The 23,815-nt window shown below is 43.8% G+C and overlaps 2 protein-coding genes across 4 annotated transcripts in view; one reads left to right on the forward strand and one right to left on the reverse strand.

Moving 5' to 3' along the window:
* cenpp (centromere protein P) overlaps positions 1–23,815 on the forward strand; it is a 392,661-nt gene that overhangs the window by 335,491 nt on the left and 33,355 nt on the right. The gene's annotated exons all lie outside the window — the stretch shown is intronic.
* ecm2 (extracellular matrix protein 2, female organ and adipocyte specific) overlaps positions 1–23,815 on the reverse strand; it is a 77,811-nt gene that overhangs the window by 26,165 nt on the left and 27,831 nt on the right. For 2 of the 3 annotated variants that reach the window (XM_068051880.1, XM_068051879.1), the window contains exon 2: positions 1,589–1,894. In XM_068051880.1, coding sequence (XP_067907981.1) covers positions 1,589–1,874 — 286 coding nt within the window. In that variant the 5' untranslated portion in view covers positions 1,875–1,894. Of the gene's footprint in view, positions 1–1,588; positions 1,895–16,534; positions 16,572–23,815 lie in introns of those variants that run through there. The other variant, XM_068051881.1, reaches the window with a different exon arrangement.

Raw genomic sequence — 23,815 nt, forward strand, 5'->3', positions numbered from 1 at the left:
AGTGGGAAACGTTTGAAATGGTGATCAAAAAGCAACAACAAATTAGCTGGTAATGGCACGCCATCAATGAGAAAAAAAGAAATAAGGGAAAAATTGAAACTGAAGAAAAAGATATCCACAGACAATGAAGGCAAGTATAGTAAAAGGGAATGTGAATAGGTTAGAATAGAATTTAGAAAAATAGGAAATCAAGAAGAAACTAAATTATCAAGGTATATGAAAAGAAATAGTAAAGTATTCTACAGGTACAGAAATAACAGAAAAAATCAGGATAGGGATAGGGTCACTAAAGGATACAAATGATAAACTCACAGATAATGACAGCAAACGGTTATTAACATTAATTATTAATAAATATTGAATAATTATTTTGCCTCAGTAATTACCAGGGAGACATGAAATTAGAAGAGGAAATCAAAAACAATATAGAGATATTTATGATAGAAAGGGAGGACTCAAACTTTATTATTTATATTTTTGTGTGTGCACTTCAATCAAGGCTTATTTTTCAAATAATTTTGCATTATATCTTTTAATTAAAAAATTGCCTTAATCTTTTTTTATTAATTAATTGCATAGATCTCAAGGAACACTAAAGGGCAAATACTGGTTAATTACTCAACCAGTGTAAAGTAGTTCATTAACCCTTTGAAGATGATAGCATTTTAGCCTCGAGATTCTACACATTTTCCGATTGTATAACATTTACAAAAATGTTTTAAGATTTCTGATTTTGAATATTAGTTGCAGAAATGAATGTTCAAAGCCATACAAATCTTAACTCATTGCTGAAAACCATTCACATATTTTCACTTCACTTTCTGGCTCCAAGAAAGATGCCAGAAGGCATTATTTTTACAAGTGTGAGAATGGATGCAGACTGAGCACATGGCCTGAAAATGGAAGTGTGTGGTGATTAGATCAGCTTATAACCTTGAAAAAGAAAACAAATCCATTTACAGTTCTAAGTTTACTGGAAAGTGTTATTGCCCTCCTGATAGAGTTAAGGTGACTTGGTAGGCGGAAATGGTTGCTTGAAAGACTGCCCATCTGTTTCTGCAAGATTTCAATGTAAACCCAAGTAGTCTCTAAAGGCTTCGGAATAACAAGTTGTGTTTTTGATATAGCAATGGCAATCTGACATCAGCATAAATATAAAAATATCATTTTATATATGGCCAATGTTAATCTACTGCTAATCAATGCAGTGTTAATCAACCAGTTGACTAATGTTGCAGTTGTAGGAAGAATGCTTAATTATCTATCCTTTCCAATAGTTCATAACACATTTTTGAATAGGTTGGGTGCATTGTGATCAGATGCAGAGATACAGCCATTACATTTATGATATAAACAGATTTTCTGATTGGTGTTAATTTATAGTTGACATTTACTTTTTTATTTTAAATGGTAAACACTGGCATTGGAATAATGTTGATTGGAAAATCTAGGTTTACTATATTTCCAAAACAAAAAAAAATCAAATGTTTCATGAAGATAATACATTTCTTTTGAACCATGATGTCTTTTGCCTTAATGGATATGACAGCGGGTGAGAAGTTACTTCTGTTATCTGTTTTTCACTAACCTGGTACTACATTGTAGCTGGTCTCAGTTTCATCAACACCCATAAATGAATCAAGGAAGGTTACAGTGCTTTCATCTGCATTTATATTCGGAACTTTTGCAGCGGAATGTGAATGTCTAGAGTTGGATTGTCTGGCCAAATTGTAATTCACAAAGACAGCTTGTTTTCGTCCTTGAGGGTGGAGCCGCCTCCTCTGACCCCTGTGCATTGCCTTATTTTCCCTCTTACCAAGAGTAACACATAGGTTGAGAAGTAGGAAGGGCAAAACAAAAGCGTTTACATTCATTATTTTTCTTTAGGTACCACCTGTAAAAAAGGAGACACAAGAATATAAGTTTCACACACTTTTACTTCCCAAGTTTGTCTGGATGATGAAATTAATGTTTAAACAGCTTCAAAATATATTTAGTTCCAGCTAAATTAAGCTTCATACTGTTAATTTCAATTGCATGTCCATATAAGTAGCAATTCATATATTTTTAATGAAAGACTCAGCTGTGGAGTGTCTGTCAAGAAACAGCCTGTCCGAATTTAACTGAAGAATATGCCCATTTCCTGATCAAAATTTTTGTAACAAAATGGAAAACCTGCTCGTTGTGTTAGGCTCAGAATAATGGCAGCTTATGAAACATTTTTTTTAAAGTTTATCTGATAGTTAGACTGCCAACCCCCTTATATTGGTCGTCTAAAGACAAAACTTACTAAATATCAGTTCTATTTTACAGTCAGTAACAAGCTGAAAGGTGGGACTTTGGATGGGAAGCCTTAAATGAATGAATGACAGCAGGCAGACAGCTGTGAAAACTGCCAGAGAGGAAAGAATAATAACCAGGTCTTATACTTATAGTTAATCTAGTTATGACAGCTGCCTTGCTATGATTGATCTGTATGAAGTGGTGATAGAGCATCGCAGTGCATTTTTTTAATTCTTTCAAGGGATGTGAGCATCATTGGCAAGGCTAGCATTTGTTGCCCATTCCTAATTGCCCTTAAGAAGGTGGCGGTGAGCTGCCTTCTTAAATTGCTGCAGCCCCTCTGATGTAGGTAGACCCAAAGTGCTGTTAGGGAGGGAGTTCCAGGTTTTTGACCCAGCGACAGTGCTTCCCTCGTCATTCGGTTGCAATTAGTGAGAAATGACAAAAAAAAACTCCTTGAACAAATTCTTTGATTGAATTCGCCTGTGGGGAGCGGATTTCTGGAAGCCGCTGTCATAATGTAAAATGCCTCGTTATTGAAATTCACTAATAAAATATTTAACAAGAGCAAACATCCAATAGGATATTAAAAACATAGATAGCATTCAGCACTGATTCACCAGAATGATGACAGGGATAGGAAACTATAATGAGGAGGACCTTGTGATACTGGGACTAATTCTGCTGGAATAGAGAAGGCTAAGAGGGAATTTAGAGTCATAGAGAGATACAGCACTGAAACAGCCCCTTCGGCCCACCAAGTCTGTGCTGACCATCAACCACCCATTTATACTAATCCTACATTAATCCCATTTCCCTCTCATCCCTACCTTCCCTCAATTCTCCTACCACCTACCTACACTAGGGGCAATTTACAATGGCCAATTTACCTATCAACCCGTAAGTCTTTGGCATTTGGGAGGAAACCGGAGCACCCGGAGGAAACCCACGCAGGTCACGGAGAACTTGCAAACTCCGCACAGGCAGTACCCAGAACTGAACCTAGGTTGCTGGTGCTGTGAGGCTGCGGTGCTAACCACTGTGTCACTGTGCCGCCCACAGGTTGTTTAAATTATCGAGAGTTTTGATAGTGAATAGGAAAAGCCTATTTCCTTTGGTTAGAGCATCATTGACAAAGGGTCATAGGTTTAAAATTGTCATTTAAGAGAGTGACGGGAGAGGTTACAAGAGATTTCTTTATAGAATCAAGCAAGGAATGCTTTACCACAGGGTCTGGCTGAGGTAGGGCCCATTGTTTTTTCAGGGAAAAATTTTTGATGCAGAAAATGTTACAAGACAATAGTTGAGAGAGTGTGGGCAAAAAGCTGACACAGGCACAATGATCCAAAAAGCTGCCTTCCGTGCTGTAAACCTCTATGGTTAATTTATGTAGATTTTATGATAAAAACAGCAAAAATACTATGAGGTAGCTGGAAGTTGCATAAATCCGGTTCATGAAGTGCCATGGATTGGAATGTACACAACTTAAATCAGATTTTACAGCAAAGAAACAGGACATTTAGCCCAACAGATGATTTATGTAGAGCATCCATTCTGATGCAATATAATGAATGATTGCAAAATTAATACTTTTGGATCATATGAAGTGCAATGGAATAGATATGAAAAAATTTAGTCTACAGAAATGGTTATGATCTACTTGTTAGCTGTGCCTCACTTGGTATCACTCTTGCATCTGAGTCAGAAGGTTGTGGGTTCAAGTCCCACTTGAGGACTTGAGCACAAAATCTAGGCTGACATTCCAGTCTGTACTGACATTCCAATCTGTACTGTTGGAGATGCCGTCTTTCAGGTGAGACGTTAAACTGAGGCCCTGTCTGCCCTCTCAGGTGGATATTAAAGATCCCGTGGTACTATTTTAAACAGTGGCGCACTGGTTAGCACCGCAGCCTCACAGCTCCAGGGACCCGGGTTCAATTCTGGGTATTGCCTGTGTGGAGTTTGCAAGTTCTCTCTGTGACCGCGTGAGTTTTCGCCGGGTGCTCCGGTTTCCTCCCACAGCCAAAGACTTGCAGGTTGTTAGGTAAATTGGCCATTGTAAATTGCCCCTAGTGTAGGTAGGTGGTAGGGAATATGGGATTACTGTAGGGTTAGTATAAATGGGTGGTTGTTGGTCGGCACAGACTCGGTGGGCCGAGGGCCTGTTTCAGTGCTGTATCTCTAAAAATAAAAATTTTTAAAAAGCGGGTGAGTTATCCCTAGTGTCCTGGCCAATATTTATCCCTCAATCAACATCACAAAAAACAGATTATCTGGTCATAATCACATTTCTATTTGTAGGAGTTTGCTGGGCAGAGTTTTGTGCAGCCGTTCGAAGCGGAAATGGTGGTGTAAAGAGAACTGCTTTGGAAGCAGCTGCCTGGAAATCTGGTGTTGTGACGCAGTTCCGGATTTAGTCAGCAACAGGAAAGCACCAAGGCGGAATCATCTCTCTGATGCGATGGGAATGTATTTTAAATTGCTGCGCAGTTAATTTCAAAGCATTTGTATCTAATTCATTGCGATCCAGTGGGGGTCTTGGGATTAAGTGAACAGTGGGTGGCACTTGCATTCCTTTGGGTTCCCGTCTGTTTAAAGCTGGCGCACTGAGGCGAGGGCTCTGTGCCACGACAGGTAGGCAGCCATGAACAGCACTGCATAGGGGAATAGGAGGGTACAGAGGACATTTTAGGACTGCAGTGCTGTGCAACTAACTGGAGGAGGTGGCGCCACAAATATCTCCATCCTCCATGATGGGGGAAGCCCAGCACATCAGTGCATAAGATAAGGCTGAAACATTTGCAACAATCTTCAGCCAGAAGTGCTGAGTGAATGATACATCTTGGCCTCCTCCTGAAGTCCCCAGCATCACAGATGCCAGCCTTCACCCAATTTGATTCACTCTGCGTGATATCAAGAAACGACTGAAGGCACTGGATACTGTAAAGACTATGGGCCCTGACAACATTCTGGCAATAGTACTGAAGGCTTATATCCCAGAACTAACCGCTCCCCTAGCCAAGCTGTTCCAGTACAGCTACAACACTGGCATCTATCCGACGTGGAAAATTGCCCAGGTATGTCCTGTACACAAAAAACAGGACAAGTCCAACCTGGCCAATTACTGCCCCATCAGTCTACTCTCGACAGTTCTATCAAGCACCACTTAAACAGCAATAATCTGCTCAGTGTCACTCAGTTTGGGTTCCGCCAGGGGCACTCAGCTCCTGACCTCATTACAGCCTTGGTTCAAACATGGACAAAAGAGCTGAACTCAAGAGGTGAGGTGACAGCGACTGCTCTTGACGTCAAGGCAGCATTTGACCGAGCATGGCATCAAGGAGTCCTAGCAAAACTGGAGTCAATGGGAATCGGGGGGAAACTCTCCGCTGGTTCAGTCGTACCTAGCATGAAGGAAAATGGTTGTGGTTGTTGGAGGTCAATAATCTGAGCTCCCTGACATCACTACAGGAGTTCCTCAGGGTAGTGTCCTCGGCCCAACCATCTTCAGCTGCTTCATCAATTACCTTCCTTCAGTCATTAGGTCAGAAGTAGGGATGTTCGCTGATGATTGCACTATGTTCAGCACCATATGCAACTCCTCAAATACTGAAGCAGAGTGTGTAGAAATGCAGCAAGACCTGGACAACATCCAGGATTGGGCTGATAAGTGGCAAGTAACATTCGTGCCACACAAGTGCCAGGCAATGACCATCTCCAGCAAGAGAGAATCTAACCATCTCCCCATGACATTCAATGGCATTATGATCACTGAATCCCCCACTATCAACATCCTAGGGGTTACCATTGACCAGAAACTGAACTGGAGTAGCCCTATAAATATTGTGGCTACAACAGCAGGTTAGAGGCTAGGAATCCTGCGGCGAGTATCTCACCTCCTGACTCCCCAAAACCTGTCCACCATCTGCAAGACATAAGTCAGGAGTGTGATGGAATACTCTCCACTTGCCTGGATGGGTGCAGCTCCAACAACACTCAAGAAGCTCGACACCATCCAAAACAAAGCAGTCCTCTTGTTTGGCACCCCATTCATAAACATTCACTCCCTCCAGTACCGACGCACAGTGGCAGCAGTGTGTACCATCTGCAAGATGCACTGTAGCAAGGCTCCTTAGACAGCACCTTCCAAACCCGCGACCTCTACCACCTAGAAGGACACGGGCAGTGGATGCATGGGAATACCATCACCTGCAAGTTCCCCTCAAAGCCACACACCAATCTGACTTGGAACTATATCACCGTTCCTTAATTGTCGCTGGGTCAAAATCCTGGAACTCCCTTCCTAACAACATTGTGCGTGTACTTATCCCACCTGAACTGCAGCAGTTCAAGGAGGCAGCTCACCACCACCTTCTCAATGGCAATTAGGGATGGGCAATAAATGCTGGCCTAACCAGCGATGCCTACATCCCATGAAGGAATAAAAAAGGAGCTAAAGCTCAATTGCCGGGGCTGGATCATTTGCATCAACAGCACTCTGTTTGCCCACTGGTCACCTTGTAGGGTCTCATACACCCTTTCTCTTTGGACCCCCTTAGCATCATGTACCACCTCTGACAGAGGGAAGGCCAAGAGGCGGCTGGACCTGCCCGCGAAGCTCCACAACGAGAGCAGCAGAGGCTGGCCATGCCAAGAACGTAGGAACATGAGAGTAGGAGAAGGCTAATCAGCCCATCGAGCCTGTTCTGCCATTCAATTATATCATGGCTGATCATCTACCTCAATGCCATTTTCCGCATTCTCCCCATATCCCTTGGTGTCATTAGTATCTCAATATCTTATTGATTTCTGTCTTGAACATGCTCAATGATTGAGCTTCCACAGCCCTCTGGGGTAGAGAATTTCAAAGATTCACCACCCTCTGAGTAAAGAAATTTCTCTTCATCTCAGTCTTAAATGGCCTGCTCCTTATTCTGAGACTGTGTCCCCTGTTTCTAGACTCACCATCCTATCAACATCCACCCTGCCATGCCCTGTAAGAATTTTGTAAGTTTCAATGAGATCACATCTCATTCTTCAAATCTCTGGAGAATACAGGCTCAGTTTCCTCAATCTTTCCTCATAAGACATTCCTGCCATCCCAGGGATTAGTCTGGTGAACCTCCGTTGCACTCCCTATATGGCAGGTATATCCTTCCTTAGATGAGGAGACCAAAACTGCACACAATACTCGAGGTGCAGTCTCACCAAGGCTCTATAGAAATGCAGCAAGATTTCTTTACTCCTGTACTCAAAATCCCTTGCGATGAAGGCCAACATACCATTTGCCTTCCTAATTCTTGCTGCACCTGCATGCTAGCTTTTAGTGACTCATGAACAAGGATACCCAGGTCCCTTTGGACATCAACACTTCCCAGACTCTCATCATCTAAGAAATATTCTGTCTTTCTGTTTTTCTTCCAAAGTGGATCACTTCACACTTATTCACATTATATTCCATCTGCCATGTTCTTGTCCATCCACTTAGCCTATCCAGGACCCCTTGAAGCCTCCATGCATCCTGCTCACACCTTACATTCCACCTAGTGTTGTGTCATCAGTAAATTTGGAAATATTACACATTCAAATTATTTATATAGATTGTGAACAGCTGTGACCCCAGCACTGATCCTTGCGGTACCCCCCCCCCCCAGTAACAGCCTGCCATCCTGAGAATGACCTATTTATTACTACTCTGTTTTCTGTCTGTTAACCAATTCTCAATCCATACCAGTATATTACCCCAATCCCGTGTGCACTAATTTTGTTCACTAACCTCCTGTGTGGGACCTTATCAAAAGCCTTCTGTAAATCCAAATACACCACGTCCATTGGTTCTCCTTTATCTATGCTACAAGTAACATCCTCAAAAAATACCAACAGTTTTGTCAAACATGAGTTCCCTTTCATAAATCCATGTTGACTGCGCACAATCATTTCATTATTTTCTGAGTGTCTCGTTATCACATCCTTTATAATATTCTAACATTTCCCCTACTGCTGACATCAAACTAACTGGTCTGTAGTTTCCCATTTTCTCTCTCCCTCCTTTCTTAAATAGTGGGGTTATATTTGCTACTTTCCAGTCTCAAGGAACCTTTCCAGAATCTATAGAATTTTGAAAGATAATCACCAATGCATCCACTATCTCTGTAGCCACCTCCTTCAACACTCTGGGATATCGCTCAATTGGTCCAGGGGATTTATCAACCTTCAGTCCAGTTAATTTTTCAAGTACTATCTCTTTATTAATACTGATTTCTTTCAGTCCCCCATTTTCACAAGTCCCTTGGTTCCCTAGTATTTCTGGGAGATTTTCTGTATCTTCCTCCATGAAGACAGACACAAAGTAATTGTTTAGTTTCTCCACCATTTCCCTATTCTCCATTATAAATTCTCCTGTCTCAGCCTGTAATGGGCCCACATTCGTCCTTGCTAATCATTTCCTTTTCACATTCCCAAAGAAGCTTTTACAGTCCGCCTTTATGTTTCCCACTAGCTTGCATTCATATTCTCTTTTCCCTTTATCAGTTTCTTGATCATCCTTTGGACTCTAAATTGCTCCCAATCCTTGGGCTTACCACTTTTTTTGATAATCTTATATACCACTTCCTTTGATTTAATGTAATCTTTAACTTTTTTTGTTAGCCACGGTTGAATCATCTTTCCTGTTGGGTTTTTGTGTCTTGGAGGAATATTTGCTGTAAACCATGTATTACTTCTTTAAATACTAGCCATTTCCTGTCTACTGTCAAATCTTTTAGTGTATTTTCTCAATCCAGCATAACCAACTTGCCTCTCATACCTTCATAGTTTCCTTTGTTCAGATTTAAGACCCTAATTTGAGAATGAACTATATCATTTTCAAACTTAATGTAAAATTCTGTCATATTATGGTCACTATTTCCCAAAGGCTCCTTTACAGCAAGGTTATTAATTAGCTCTTTCTCATTACAAATACTAACTCTAAAATAGCCCGATCCCTGGTTGGTTCTTCAACATACTGCTCCAGAAAACCATAGAACCATAGAAAAAGTATGGCACAGGAGGCCATTCAATCCGCCATGTCCGTGCCAGCCAAAAGAAAAAACTAGCCGCCCAATCTAATCCTACCTTCCAGCACTTGGTCCATAGCCTCGCAGGTTACAGCACTTAAGGTGCAGGTCCAGGTACCTTTTAAAAGAGTTGAGGGTTTCTGCCTCCACCACCATTCCTAGCAGTGAATTCCAGACACCCACCATCCTCTGGGTGTAAAAGTTTTTCCTCATGTCCCCTCTAATCCTTCTACCAGTCACCTTAAATTTGTGCCCCCTGGTAACTGACCTCTCCGCCAGGGGAAACAGGTCCTTCCTGTCTACTCGATCTAGGTCCCTCATAATTTTGTATGCCTCAATCAATCTCAGCCTCCTCTGTTCTAAGGCAAACGACCCTAGCCTATCCAATCTTTCCTAATAGCTGCAACTTTCGAGCCCTGGCAACGTTCTTGTAAATCTCCTCTGTACTCTCTCCAGAGCAATTATGTCCTCTTGTACCCACTCCAAGAACTCATCCTCCACAGCATTAGTGCTGATTAGGTTTACCCAGTCTGTATGTAAATTGAAATCACCCATTATTACTGTGTTACCCATGTCACTTGCACCTCCAATTTCCTGATTTATACCGTGCCCAACATTACCACTATTGTTTGGCCTATAAACAACTCCCGCCAATGCTTGCTGCCCCTTGCTGTTTCTTAGTTTCACCCAAATTGATTCTACATCTTGATTCTTCGATCTAAGATGTTCTCTCACTAATGTACTGATGTTGTCCCTTATTACGAGCACTACCCCACCTCCTTTTCCCTATCCCTCCTAAATATGAAATATCCTTGAATATTCAGTTCCCAATCTTGGTCACCCTGTAACCAAGTCTCTGTACTGGCCATTTACTTCTATTTGTCCCTTCAAATCATCTACCTTGTTGCCAAGTCTGCGTGCATTCAGATAAGAGTGCCCTTTGTCTTTTTAACATTATTCCATATACTGAATCTATTTGATGCTTGCCTTGGCTTCATCTGTCTTCTAATTTTGCTTATTACTTTTCTACTTTTTGTTGCCAGTTATATTTCCCTCCAATCTTCCCTTCCTGCCACACTCAGATTATCAATTCCCTTATTGCTACCTTGCTGTCTTGCCATCTCCTCTCTCACTAAATTATCACATCTTCTCTCACTTGATCCCTTGCCCCCCACTATTTAGTTTAAAGCTCTTGTCTACCACCCTAGTTATACGACTTGCCAACACACTGATTCCGGCATAGTTCAAATAAAGACCATCCCAACAGTACAGCTCCCACTTTCCCCAGTACTGGTGCCAGTGCCCCATGAATTGAAACCCATTTCTCCCACACCAATCTTTGAGCCACGCATTTAACTCTCTAATCTTATTTACCCAACTCCAATTTTCTCGTGGCTCAGGTAATAATCCAGAGATTATTACCTTTCAGTTTCTGCTTTTTAATGTAGCCCTGAGCTGCTCATACTCCCTACGCAGAAAGGCCCAACTGTACCAAAGAGGTACCAGAATCATCTACCTCCGAGCGGCATTGTCAGCGAAGACTATGCCTCTCCAGGAAGGCCGTCAGTGACTTATGCACCCTACTGCAGGATGAGTTGCGGCCTATGGGATTTGGTGGTCTCCCTATGCCAGTGGCCCTGAAGATCACAGTGGCACTAAACTTTTATGCTTCCGGATCATTCCAAGGATCCACCAGGGACATGTGTGATGTCTCACAGGCAGCAGCCCACCACTGTGTTAAGGAGGTGGTCAATGCTCTGTTAAAGAGGGTCGGCGGCTGTTTGCACTATCGGACCTACCATGACAGTCAGGCCGAGAGGGCCATCGGATTCAGGGCCATCGCTGGATATCCCCGAATGCAAGGTGTGTTAGATTGCACACGTGTGGCTGTCAAGGCTCCCACAAACCAGCCAGCTGCCTTCATTAACAGGAAGGCCTTTCATTCCAGCAACATTCAATTGGTCTGCGACTACTGTAAACATTTCCTGCAGCTGTGTGCCTGCTTCCCAGGAAGCAGCCATGACACCTACATACTTTGACAGTCCCAGGTGCCACAGCTTTTCAGGCCACACACTCGCCTTCAGAGATGGATTCTCTGGGACAAGGGCTACCCATTGAAGATTTGGCTACTCATGCCTGTGAGGAACCCTCACAATGCAGCAGAGGAGAGGTGCGACACTTGCCAGGGCTCCACCCAGGCAACCATCAAGAAGGCCATTGGGCTACTGAAGGTGAGAGTCCACTACCTAGATCAATCCGGTGGAGCCCTGTAGTATGCCCCAGTGAGGGTCATGTATCATGGTGGTCTGCTGTGTTCTGCACAATCTAGTACTGCAGAGTGGGGAGGCCTTACATGACAATGAGATGCCTGAGCGATACTCCTCCACTGACCAGGAGGACGTGAAGGAGGGAGAGGAGCAGACAGGATTGGATGTTGAAGACCTTGCATTGGAGGCCAGGCTGATTGAGTGAAGTGCCAAGGAGGCAAGAGACAATTTCATAATTACCTGCTACTAACCACTCTGATGTCCGCTCACAGAGAAACCTATAAAGACTGACCTCAATGCATGTAGTCTGTTGCCTCCTTTCCATTTGTGTTCTGTGCTTAGCGCCCAGCTGAAACATGCGCTAATGTCCATGGGAGATCATATTTAAGTGAGGGCTGTGCTTAAACTGACATTCCACTAATGGGGAAGGATGAAGTCAACAGCTCACAATTAAGGCATGGTTGAATGATCACTTTTACACAATGAACATTAATGACTTGAACAAAATAATTTTACATGAAGCTTCACATGTCAGATATCAAACACCTGTGAATCCCCACGTGTGTCCAGGTGCTAGTCTTTATATGTTCGCTAGTGCTTCTGTAAGGCATGAACCCATCACCATGAGCTGGACTGGAAGCAGGCTGCTGATCAGGCTGCCCCTTAGCCTGTGTTGACTTCAGCGGCTGTCCTCTGGCTGCCTGAGACCTGGAAGGCCCTGGCTGCCTGAGGGTTTCTACACTGGTCTAGGACTCTCCTCAGGCATTGCATCTGCTGGAACTGGGCTCACTGGCACAGAGGCTGAGGAGCCGTTGACCAAACTCGGAGTGCCCTATGGGGAGCTCCCAGCTGTGGAGGCCAGCCTCTCCTCCCTTTCAAAGCTCATTTGAACTTCCCTGCTCACCAGATAAGGATGAGGAGCTGGAGAAGACTCCAGGCATCTTGTCCTTCTCTCACTTTGCCACTGCTGTGTCAAGCTCATGGGCAAGGCAATGGTATGCAAGTCTATGCGCATCAGTGGGATCTGGCTCCATGAAGATCGCCAACCTCTCGATGGAGGAAGTCTTGCACTTAAATGCCTGAAAAATGGCAGCACTCATGTCATGGATGGACTCCTCCATCGTCCCCTGTTTGCTGCGCATTGCCTCTGACAACTCTGCCAGATGTTGCCTTATCTCTCTGCAACTCCAGCATACCCTGTGCTGTCGACACCAGAGATTCGTCATGAGCCTGGGGCTCAGCGTGGGCTTGACCATTGACAGTGCTCCAACCGTCAGAGGCCTTGACTGTCTCAGCCTCAGTCAGTTGCTTGGGCGCGTGTTTTTTTTATTCTTTCACGGGATGTGGGCATCGCTGGCTAGGCCAGCATTTATTTTGCCCATCCTTAATTGCCCTGGTGGGGGTGGTGGTGAGCTGCCTTCTTGAATTGCTGCAGTCCATGTGGTGCCATATGTGGTGCTCTCACCAGCTGTGACCCTGATTCTACAGCTGAGCGGAAACCCACTGAGGTGAAAGTATCTGCGCTGGTGGAAGATGTAGGAGAAACATGAGACGGTGCATCCTGTGAGTGCTGCTGCTCCTCAAAAATGGACAGCTGTCCCCCTTCTGCTCGAGTCTCCGGGGACCGACCTGCATGAGAGAACAAAAACGTGGGTTAGGCTGTACAGATCTCGTCATGCCAACCATACGTGATGTAGGTTTCCAAAGATTAACTGTATGTTGATGAAAGCCAGTCCTCACTCTCTTGCATGGAGACTCCAGTCTCTCTATCTGATATGGTGCGGCCACCCTGCCTGTTCCTCTGCTGTGGTGAGAGGATGAAGATCCGGTATGCCTCTGTCTGTTTGGGCTGTCTCCCTCCTGTTATGCCCCTCTTGGGCCAGCAAGTGGAAAGATGGAGATAGTCATACTTCATAGAGAGATCACTGTGACAGTTCTGCTTGTGTCAGCCCCTTGTCCTCTACTGGGCTTTCACATAGAGCTCATGCTGCCATCTGCTCTCGGGGGAGTTAAGGAAGGTGAGCTGTGAAAGAAGGTGGCCTATAGCCAAGGTGCAGCCAGAATGAAGTGATGCCTAACCCCTGCTGTCTTTGCCATTATATTGCCACGCCCCCATGTCCCACTTCCTCCTGTATAGCCACATGCAATCACTAAAAAGGAGAGAGGTGAGGAACACATGCTTTGGCAAAATGAAGGAGGTCATTGATCCTCTTGCGGCACTGTACAGAGTTCCAAGTTTGACCCCACAGCTGCTGACCTCCTCAGCTATCTCCATCCAGGCTTGCTTGGTCAGGCAGGAGGACCTCTTGCCATCATTGGGGAAGAGGACGTTCTGCCTTTCTCTTGCAGCCTGGAGGAGAAACTGGAGGGAGGCATCACTAAACGATGGGGCCACCCTGTGTCTTGCCTCTGTGTCGGCCTCAGGGAGTTGTGGGGTTCCAGAGTCAATGCAAAACGGGTCACAGTTTTAATCAGCTAGCAGCAAATGCATGCAAGAAAGCAATGTAAGCAGGGCAGGCCCCACACCTCCATTATGCAAAATGGCTGCCCATGTGACAAATGGGAACGGCACCCATTTCCGGGCCACCGCCGGGACTCGCAGAGGGCACACTAAATCCAGCCCACTGTGTGCAAATTGGTTGCCAAATTTTCTACAACAGTGACTACACTTCAAAAAGTAGTTCATTGGCTGTAAAATGCTTTGGGACGTCCGGTGATCATTAAAGGCACTTTATAAATTCTTTCTTTCTAATCTGGTGCAATCAAACTATTGATATGTACATCACCCAGTCTCACAACAACTTTTGTATTGAAAGGGTTGGAACCATTTGAAGTTTTGAACTGTACTGCTTGATTTGTGACTTCGCAGGTGAAGAATTTCATTGTACAAACCTATGTTCCAAGTAACTGCAGTGAACAAAACAAGAGAAATTTAATTGAAGGTTATAAGAAAAATGCTTGATTAGATATCAAACGGAGGTAAGAATCCCCTCTATGGTAATCAGCTGCTTCAGAATTTGCTGGAAAGTGGTCAGTGTTTACTTGAGTTATCCAGATTCTTTTTTTCCCCTTTTTTTAGTTGTATTCCCACGGAACAATCAAGCGTAGAAAGTAGGAGTTCAGACAGTGGTGGGGGAGGGAGGTAAATCATGTTGTAGTCACTCATATTTAAGTACTTTTTTCCAAAGTGTTTGTTTATATCTGAATGAGAAAATAATCTTAACAGAAATTACTGCTTTGTGCTTGCAAAAAATCATTGTTCTACTAAGGAAGCCAGATCAGATTCAGAGAATTATACTATTTCATATTGTTAAGTAGCAGAGAGGTGGCCACTGGAGAGGCAGGAATACCCTATTTTTGCTGTAGCCCTCTTGGCCTAGCAGGGACTCTGTGCCTTCATGACAAATTCTGCCACGTGTGTCAGCCCTCTCCTTTGTCTGTCACAATGAGACTGCCTGGAAGGATTTAACTTGGGTAGAATTAGAGCCTGCTCTGATTACTAGATTATGCCCACCCCAATGATGGCCAGCTTATATCTCAACACCAGTTAAGTCAGAGGATTTTGACTCTCCAAACATGACCACTTGTTCTGTCGCTGCTGGTGGGACACTGTCTGCAAATCTCTGTAATACTTTTCTGGCTCTGGCGTGAGCCACTTCCCTAGAGCTCTTCCTGTGCTATCTAATGTACCCTTTACACATAAGTGCCTTCATGACCAGGGTTCAATGAAGCCTAGAAAAGAGACCTAAAGCATTCCTTGAGGGAGTAGCGAAAAGTCCTTAGAATTGCCATCTGCGGCAGGATGTAGTCACGCCAACGCGAATGATATATTGTAAATGCCATGCCCCACATGAACTTCGTAGGTTTCATCCCTACATGCTTTATGACTGCTGAAGAGGTTATGGGACAAAGGGAGCCCATTAAATGTGTCTGGTCAGATGTGCATGTCTGACCATTCTAGATAGCAGCCTGGGGAGACCACAAGGGACAGTGTTCAGTCTTGTGATCCTGGAGAACCCAGCTTGATGCCCATTGGACCTGTCCACAGGGGTGTAATGGCCCTCCAATTAGCACATACTGACTCCATCCACCTTGACACAGCAACCCATCCACTGACCATATGATGCAGCGACCCCAACTGACATGACCACTGGTAGGCAGGGCCTTCAGCCTTACTTCCTTCCATGTCCAGGCCTAACCGATTCCCAAAGACTGGGACCAGTTGTTATGACGGCACCTCTGCTGTTGCCAGTTGTGCATAATTAAGAAAAGCTACCAAATATATTTGCTTTATTGACATGGCCCAATCCCCACAGACACAAAAACCTTTCAAAAGCTGACAATCATAATCAAAAAATGGTATGGGAGAGGTCCATTTCCTCCAGCCAAAACAGTGATTGGAACCAGTCCAACAGATTGTTGAAGAGGTCCAACATTTTCCTAGATTCATATTGCTCCCTGTAGCTGTATATTTCAGGGGAGAGGTTGATGCTACTTTACCACTGCTATATCCATGTTGGTTGGTTGGACTGGCTGCTCAGGTTCTTCTTCAATCTTGTAATAGAATTCTGAGCATTATCAAGAAGCCACCCACAAGATAAGATAGCCTTTTGTCCAGACAATGAAGTTAAACATTCTAGACCACCTGGGCCTGTACCTAACTGCTACAATCCCTTCTCCTCAACACTTCCCACCACAAATAGACAATCCCAGAAATAGCTTTTTTAACCAGGAGAAAGAAGTATTTTTCGGCATCCTAGAAGAAAATCTCTGGGGATATAATTCACTTGAGCTGTCCTCCTATTCCAGCCACTGCTTCCATTATTAACTGAATGACTTCCTTGCTTTTATTCTGCTACTCTTGACCCAAACATTGATGTGTAAAACAGCCACTGCAAAAAGAAATTGAAAAACAAGGAATAAACTTACCAGCTCCCCCTCCCACCAGACACATGTACACTTACTCGAGAAGTATTTTAAGAATAAGCTAGCTTTTTCCCTGAGTATGTAACAGCCTGGGTCCCTAGGGTAAAAGAGTGTTTGTTATAATAAAGAATCAAAGGCAGGATTACTGAAGAAACAAAAAGCCTGCTTGGAGGAAGGAAAATTTTGATTCAGTGGTCCTTGGGATAGCAAGGCTCAGCTGGGAAATTCCTGAAAATATGATTGTTGTAAATGTTAGCTACATTCGTTTACTCTGACATAGCAAGTTATTGTGTTGCATTATACTGTGGAGCTAGATTAAACTTATTTAATTGTCAGCTGATATGATTTTATAGCGGCCTGGCAATGCCTTTTAGAAAATGTATAAATCCAACAATTTTTTATCAGTCACCCTTTTCAAGTTAATATTTGTAATCCTGTTCCAGCAGAAAAAATGGTGAAATGGAACAATGTGAAACTTCCAGAAAATCAAACAAAAGCCACAACTTTTGTCATAGAACCTTATTTACATTTAGCTTTAAGTTTCTTTTTGCAAGTAATAAAGTTGGAACCTGGCATAAAAACAACAGAAAGGAGACATAGCTGCACATATTCATTTCCTGAAATCTGATACCATCGAGTAGCTTGGGAATATTGAACCAAAGGCAGCTAACGGAAATAAAGCATTTTAAACACAAAAGAACCACAATACATTACCTCAACTCTTTAGTCCTTTTGTGAGGCCAAGCACTTCTTGCAGCCTTTGTTAACTTCAGTCTTAACATAGCCAGGAGCAAACTAACATCTGAAGAGTTTCAGCAGTGACAAATGTTGAAAACAGATGGGCAGCATTTTTTTTTGAAGCGTGGTTTGCCTAAGTAACTGTAAAGTTGCTGTTAAGAAAAAATAAGTTTAAGAGATCGTTCCCAGATAAATTTGTGGGGAAGTACAAGAATACAAGAAGTACAACAATTACTGCTTAATTATTGGGTGTTGAACATCAAGGGCAGAGCTACTAAGCACACAGAATGTTACCTGTTACCCCCTCAAATCTAAATCAGGGGACATAATCACTGACCATAAAGCAAATGGACCGCTGGGTTGAGCACTACCTGGAACTGTACTCCAGGGAGAATGTTGTCACTGAGACTGCCCTCAATGCAGCCCAGCCTCTACCAGTCATGGATGAGCTGGACGTACAGCCAACAAAATCGGAACTCAGTGATGCCATTGATTCTCTAGCCAGCGGAAAAGCCCCTGGGAAGGACAGCATTACCCCTGAAATAATCAAGAGTGCCAAGCCTGCTATACTGTCAGCACTACATGAACTGCTTTGCCTGTGCTGGGACGAGGGAGCAGTACCTCAGGACATGCGCAATGCCAATATCATCACCCTCTATAAAAACAAAGGTGACCGCGGTGACTGCAACAACTACCGTGGAATCTCCCTGCTCAGCATAGTGGGGAAAGTCTTTGCTCGAGTCACTTTAAACAGGCTCCAGAAGCTGGCCGAGCGCGTCTAAACTGAGGCACAGTGTGGCTTTCGTGCAGAGATATTGACCATTGACATGCTGTTCTCCCTTCGTCAGATACAGGAGAAATGCCGCGAACAACAGATGCCCCTCTACATTGCTTTCATTGATCTCACCAAAGCCTTTGACCTCGCCAGCAGACGTGGTCTCTTCAGACTACTAGATAAGATTGGATGTCCACCAAAGCTACTCAGTATCATCACCTCATTCCATGGCAATATGAAAAGCACAATTCAACATAGCGGCACCTCATCAGACCCCTTTCCTATCCTGAGTGGCGTGAAACAGGGCTGTGTTCTTGCACCCACACTCTTTGGGATTTTCTTCTCCTTGCTGCTCTCACATGCGTTCAAGTCTTCAGAAGAAGGAATTTTCCTCCACACAAGATCAGGGGGCAGGTTGTTCAACCTTGCCCGTCTAAGAGCGAAGTCCAAAGTACAGAAAGTCCTCATCAGGGAACTCCTCTTTTCTGACGATGCTGCTTTAACATCTCACACTGAAGAGTGTCTGCAGAGTCTCATCGACAGGTTTGTGGCTGCCTGCAACGAATTTGGCCTAAACATCAGCCTCAAGAAAATGAACATCATGGGGCAGGACGTCAGAAATGCTCCATCCATCAATATTGGCGACCACGCTCTGGAAGTGGTTCAAGAGTTCACCTACCTAGGCTCAACTATCACCAGTAACCTGTCTCTAGATGCAGAAATCAACAAGCGCATGGGAAAGGCTTCCACTGCTATGTCCAGACTGGCCAAGAGAGTGTGGGAAAATGGCGCACTGACACGGAACACAAAAGTCCGAGTGTATCAGGCCTGTGTCCTCAGTACCTTGCTCTATGGCAGTGAGGCCTGGACAACGTATGTCAGCCAAGAGCAACGTCTCAATTCATTCCATCTTCGCTGCCTCCGGAGAATACTTGGCATCAGGTGGCAGGACCATATCTCCAACACAGAAGTCCTCGAGGCGGCCAACACCCCCAGCTTATACACACTACTGAGTCAGCGGCGCTTGAGATGGCTTGGCCATGTGAGCCGCATGGAAGATGGCAGGATCCCCAAAGACACATTGTACAGCGAGCTTGCCACTGGTATCTGACCCACCGGCCGACCATGTCTCCGCTTTAAAGACGTCTGCAAATGCGACATGAAGTCCTGTGACATTGATCACAAGTTGATGGAGTCAGTTGCCAGCATTCGCCAGAGCTGGCGAGCCGCCATAAAGGCGGGGCTAAAGTGTGGCGAGTCAAAGAGACTGAGCAGTTGGCAGGAAAAAAGACAGAAGCGCAAGGGGAGAGCCAACTGTGTAACAGCCCCGACAAACAAATTTTTCTGCAGCACCTGTGGAAAAGCCTGTCACTCTAGAATTGGCCTTTATAGCCACTCCAGGCGCTGCTCCACATACCACTGACCACCTCCAGGCGCTTACCCATTGTCTCTCGAGATAAGGAGGCCAAAGAAGAAGACGTGTGGTATGCTGCATGAAACACTTATTTCTAATTGAAGGATGATAAATGATAGGAGTAGGATGGTGACCACATAAGTCAAAATGGTCTCTTACATGGTTAATAACTAAAATTTGCAGTAAAATTGATATATTTTATAGCTTAGCTAAAGCAAAGAAATGTCATTGTGAAGCACTTTAGTGTAAATATAATTAGCATATAATTAAGCCTTTCAGAGACTGCAACCAAAATTTGAATTTCTTAACTGTATAGACAGGTTCATAGGCAGCTTTAGGTGTATTTGCCACTGTACTTCATAAAATCCTACAGCACGGAAGGCGGCCATTTGGTCCATCGTGCCTGTGTCACCTCTTTAAAAGAGCTAGCTTATTAGTTCCACCCTTTGCCCATACCCCTGACAATTTTTCCTTTTCAAGTATATATCCAATTACCTGAAATTGGGAGAGTTCACTTCTGAGATCTGTTTTAGTCCAACTAGACAATTTTTTTTTAAAAGGCTGGCCTAATTTGGAGTCAGAAGCATCTTTCTAACCCTCCTGTTTGTTTGGTTGATTCCCAACTTGAAATGGCACATTTGAGTCATATGAATCAGTGAAAATGATGTGCCTCAATTGGGTAATTTCTATTTGTGGTTGGACTGCCAGATTGAGACAGAACATAGGAGCAGGAGTAGGTCATTCAGCCCATCGAGCCTGCCCCCTATTCAATGCAATCATGGCTGATCTTCCACTTCAATGCCTTTTTCCCACACTATCACCATATCACTTTATGTCATTGGTATTTAGATAATTGTCATTCTCTGCTTTAAACATACTCAATGACTGAGCTTCCACAGCCCTCTGGGGTAGAGAATTCCAAAGATTCACAACCCTCTTGAGTAAAGAAATTTCTCCTCATCTGTGTCCAATGTGGCTTCCCCCTTATTTTGAAATTATGTCCCCTGGTTCTAGACTTCCCCAACCAGGGGAAACATTTTACCTGCATCTACCCTGTCTATCCCTTTAATTACTTTATTTTATTTTATTTATTTATTTGTTTGTTTGTTTATTTAGAGATACAGCACAGAAACAGGCCCTTCGGCCCACCGAGTCTGTGCCGACCAACAACCACTCATTTATACTAAATCTACAGGAATCCCATATTCCCTATCACCTACCTACACTAGGGGCAATTTACAATGGCCAATTTACCTATCACCTGTGGGAGGAAACCGGAGCACCTGGCGAAAACCCACGCGGTCACAGGGAGAACTTGCAAACTCTGCACAGGCAGTACCCAGAATTGAACCCGGGTCCCTGGAGCTGAGAGGCTGCAGTGCTAGCCACTGTGCCGCTCGAACTTTGTAGGTTTTAATGAGATCACCTCGCATTCTTCGAAACTCTAGAAAATACAGGCCCAGTTTTGCCAATCTCTCTTCATAGGACAGTCCCGCCATCCCGGGAACAAGTCTGGTGAACCTTCAAAGGAAGGTTTTTCATCTTGTCATTGACATACCTTCTCAAACTCTGAGGGGGTTCATGCTGAAATACCTGAGAGCAGCACTGACGATTGACATAGCAAAATACATGGCACAGGCCATTCTGTCCCCCCAGATGAAAGGCCGATCTTTAGTAAGAAATGATCACTGGGAAAATAATGGAGTTTCTTCTAAATTCTAGTTTAAAGTCAGAAGGTTGGCACTGAAATCAGTCTTGGGCAGTCACTCAAAACAAATAGATAACAAATCGATAGCCCATTTTACAACTCGGTTTTCAGTTTTCATTTCTCCAATTCACTTTTGTCCATTTTGCATTCTCACTCAAGACCAATTTCATCCCTATTGAAGCAAATACTATTCATGTTTGTGTAAGAAGTTTAGATCACCTTTTAAACTTCGTGAACAGTGTAAAAATTACTCCTTTCACAATCCGCGGGTTAAAGATTCCACTCTTAAAAAATATGTCAAACAGCAACAACTTCTATTTACATAGCACCTTACAGGCAAAAAGCATCCCAAACAATGTTATCTTCAAAATTTAGTTGTTGTACGCAGCCAGTTTTTTTTCAGTGCGCAGTCCCTTTAAATTTTTTTTGTCATGGTTGTGTACCTGCGGTATTTATCACAGAGCAAGGTCTGCGCAGAACTTTCCAGGCTGTTTGGCTTGCACCAGCGCAGCTTAGTGGGAACATTGGTCCCAGTTGCTCTTCACAGTGAGATGGAGGGAAAAGCAAATGCTGAGTCAGGAAAGGAGACATTGGGTGAGGGGGCCAAGAGCATGGTCAATGAGATTGCTCATGCCAAACTCCTCTCCACAAAACCTATCCTGTCTAATACTGTGGAGATGATGAGAAGGGAACAAGCACTGTGATCATAGATAATGTTGTTTGTCACTTTGGTTAGTGTCATTTTGATGGTGTATGAGAAAACCAGACTAGAGGGATTCAGATAAAGAGTTATGAAAAGAGATGGACTTGTGTCTGGTAGACAATGAGGTAAGGGAGGTTGGAGATGGGGTGGCAATTGACAAGATGGGTTAAGGTTTAAAGATTGTTTTTTTAAGGAGTGGATGAAAAATAAACAAACTGGTTAAGCTTTCCTCTTGTGGTATATCACAGCATCTGAACTCCCTTCATGGAATTACTGTTTTGTAATCCACTGCCACCCATTCAGTATCCTTTATTTAACATATATAGAGAAATAACTGAAAAAGTACATTCCTATTCCATTAATTTGATGATATGAGATAAATAATAACACAGAGAAATGTCATCTTTTTTGTTGAGACCCTTCATGCGACATGGAAGATCACGTGAGTTGGAAGTGTGTCTCCAGCTGCTATAGCTTGAGCTCAAGCTCAAGGTTTCCGAGTTTGAGGGGCGCTGTGGAGCATCACGGAGGCTGAGGGTTTCCTGGGTCATACATCCCAGGAGGTAGCCACCCCACAGGCAGAGACAGTTCAGGATAATAGATCCTGAAGAGTAGAAAGAGGCAGGAAATGCAGGAGTCTTCAGGGTATGTTCCCTGCCCAATCCAGTACTCAACGTTGGAGACTGCTGGGAAATGACCCCATAAAGGAGTACAAGTTCAGACCATAGCACCACTGGGCAAGGGACTGCACAGAGGGAAGAGCAAAGTGTAGAAATACAGTCTTCATGGGAGATTCCTAGTTGGGGGGCACAGACAGGCATTTCTGTAACTGTCATCATGAGTCCCGCATAGTATGTTGCCTCCCTGGTGCCAAGGTAAAGGGCTTAATGGAGAGGGTGCAGAATATTCTGATGGGGAAGGGAGTGAGTCAGGAGTTGTGGTACACATTGGTACCAACAACATAGAGAGTGCAGATATTGATGTCCTACGGTCAGACTTTCAGGAGCTACAGAGGAAGTTAAAAAATAGGACCTCGAAGATTGTAATCTCTGGATTACTCCCAATGCCATGTGAAAGCGAGAGTAGGAATAGGAAGATATGGAGGATCAGTATGTGGCTTGAGGGAGGGCTTCAGATTCTTCTGGCATTGGGACCAATTCTGGGGCAGGAGGCACCTGTTCAAAAGAGATGGGTTGCACCTCAACAGGACTGGGATCAATGTCCTCACAAGGAGGTTCACTAGTGTGATGGGGAGGGTTTAAACTAAATTGGCAGGATGTTGAGCACCAGCAGGTAGAAGTAGAACAGAGGAATAAAGTGCATAAAGGAGTGAGTGTGGATAGTAATAGAGAAGGAAGTAGTACGATATTAGATAGGAGCAGACTAAAAAGGTCGATGAGGAATGCAAAGACAGATTTAGAATGCGTGTATGTAAACCCACAAAGTGTGGTGAGTAGGTTGGTGAGCTACAAGCGCAATTAGCCATGTGGGAATATGGTGTAGTGGCAATAACAGAAATGTGGCTTCAAAATAGTGAGGACTGAGCACATAATATTTGCAGATAAAAAGTGTTCAGAAAAATAGGGAAGGATAGAAGGGAGGTGGGGTGGCAGTACTGACTAAGGAAGGCATTGTTGGAAAGAGAGGATGTCCTTGGGGCAAGGACAGAATTCATTTGGTTAGAGTTGAGAAGCAAAAAGAGTATGATCACATGTCTGGGGTATCTTATAGGCCTCCAAATACTGAGAGATAAAGGAGCAAATCAGCAGGAAAAACACAGAGATGTGAAAGAACTATAGAGTGGTGATTTTGGGGGACTTTAATTACCCAAATATCAATTGGGATAATGTTAGAGTAAAGGGAAAGATGGGGGAGGAATTTTTGAAATGTGTTCAGGAGAACTTCCTTGACCAGTATGTTCTCGGTCCAACTAGGAAGAGGCACTG

This window comes from Heterodontus francisci, chromosome 19, assembly GCF_036365525.1.
Source record: "Heterodontus francisci isolate sHetFra1 chromosome 19, sHetFra1.hap1, whole genome shotgun sequence".
NCBI lineage: Eukaryota > Metazoa > Chordata > Chondrichthyes > Heterodontiformes > Heterodontidae > Heterodontus > Heterodontus francisci.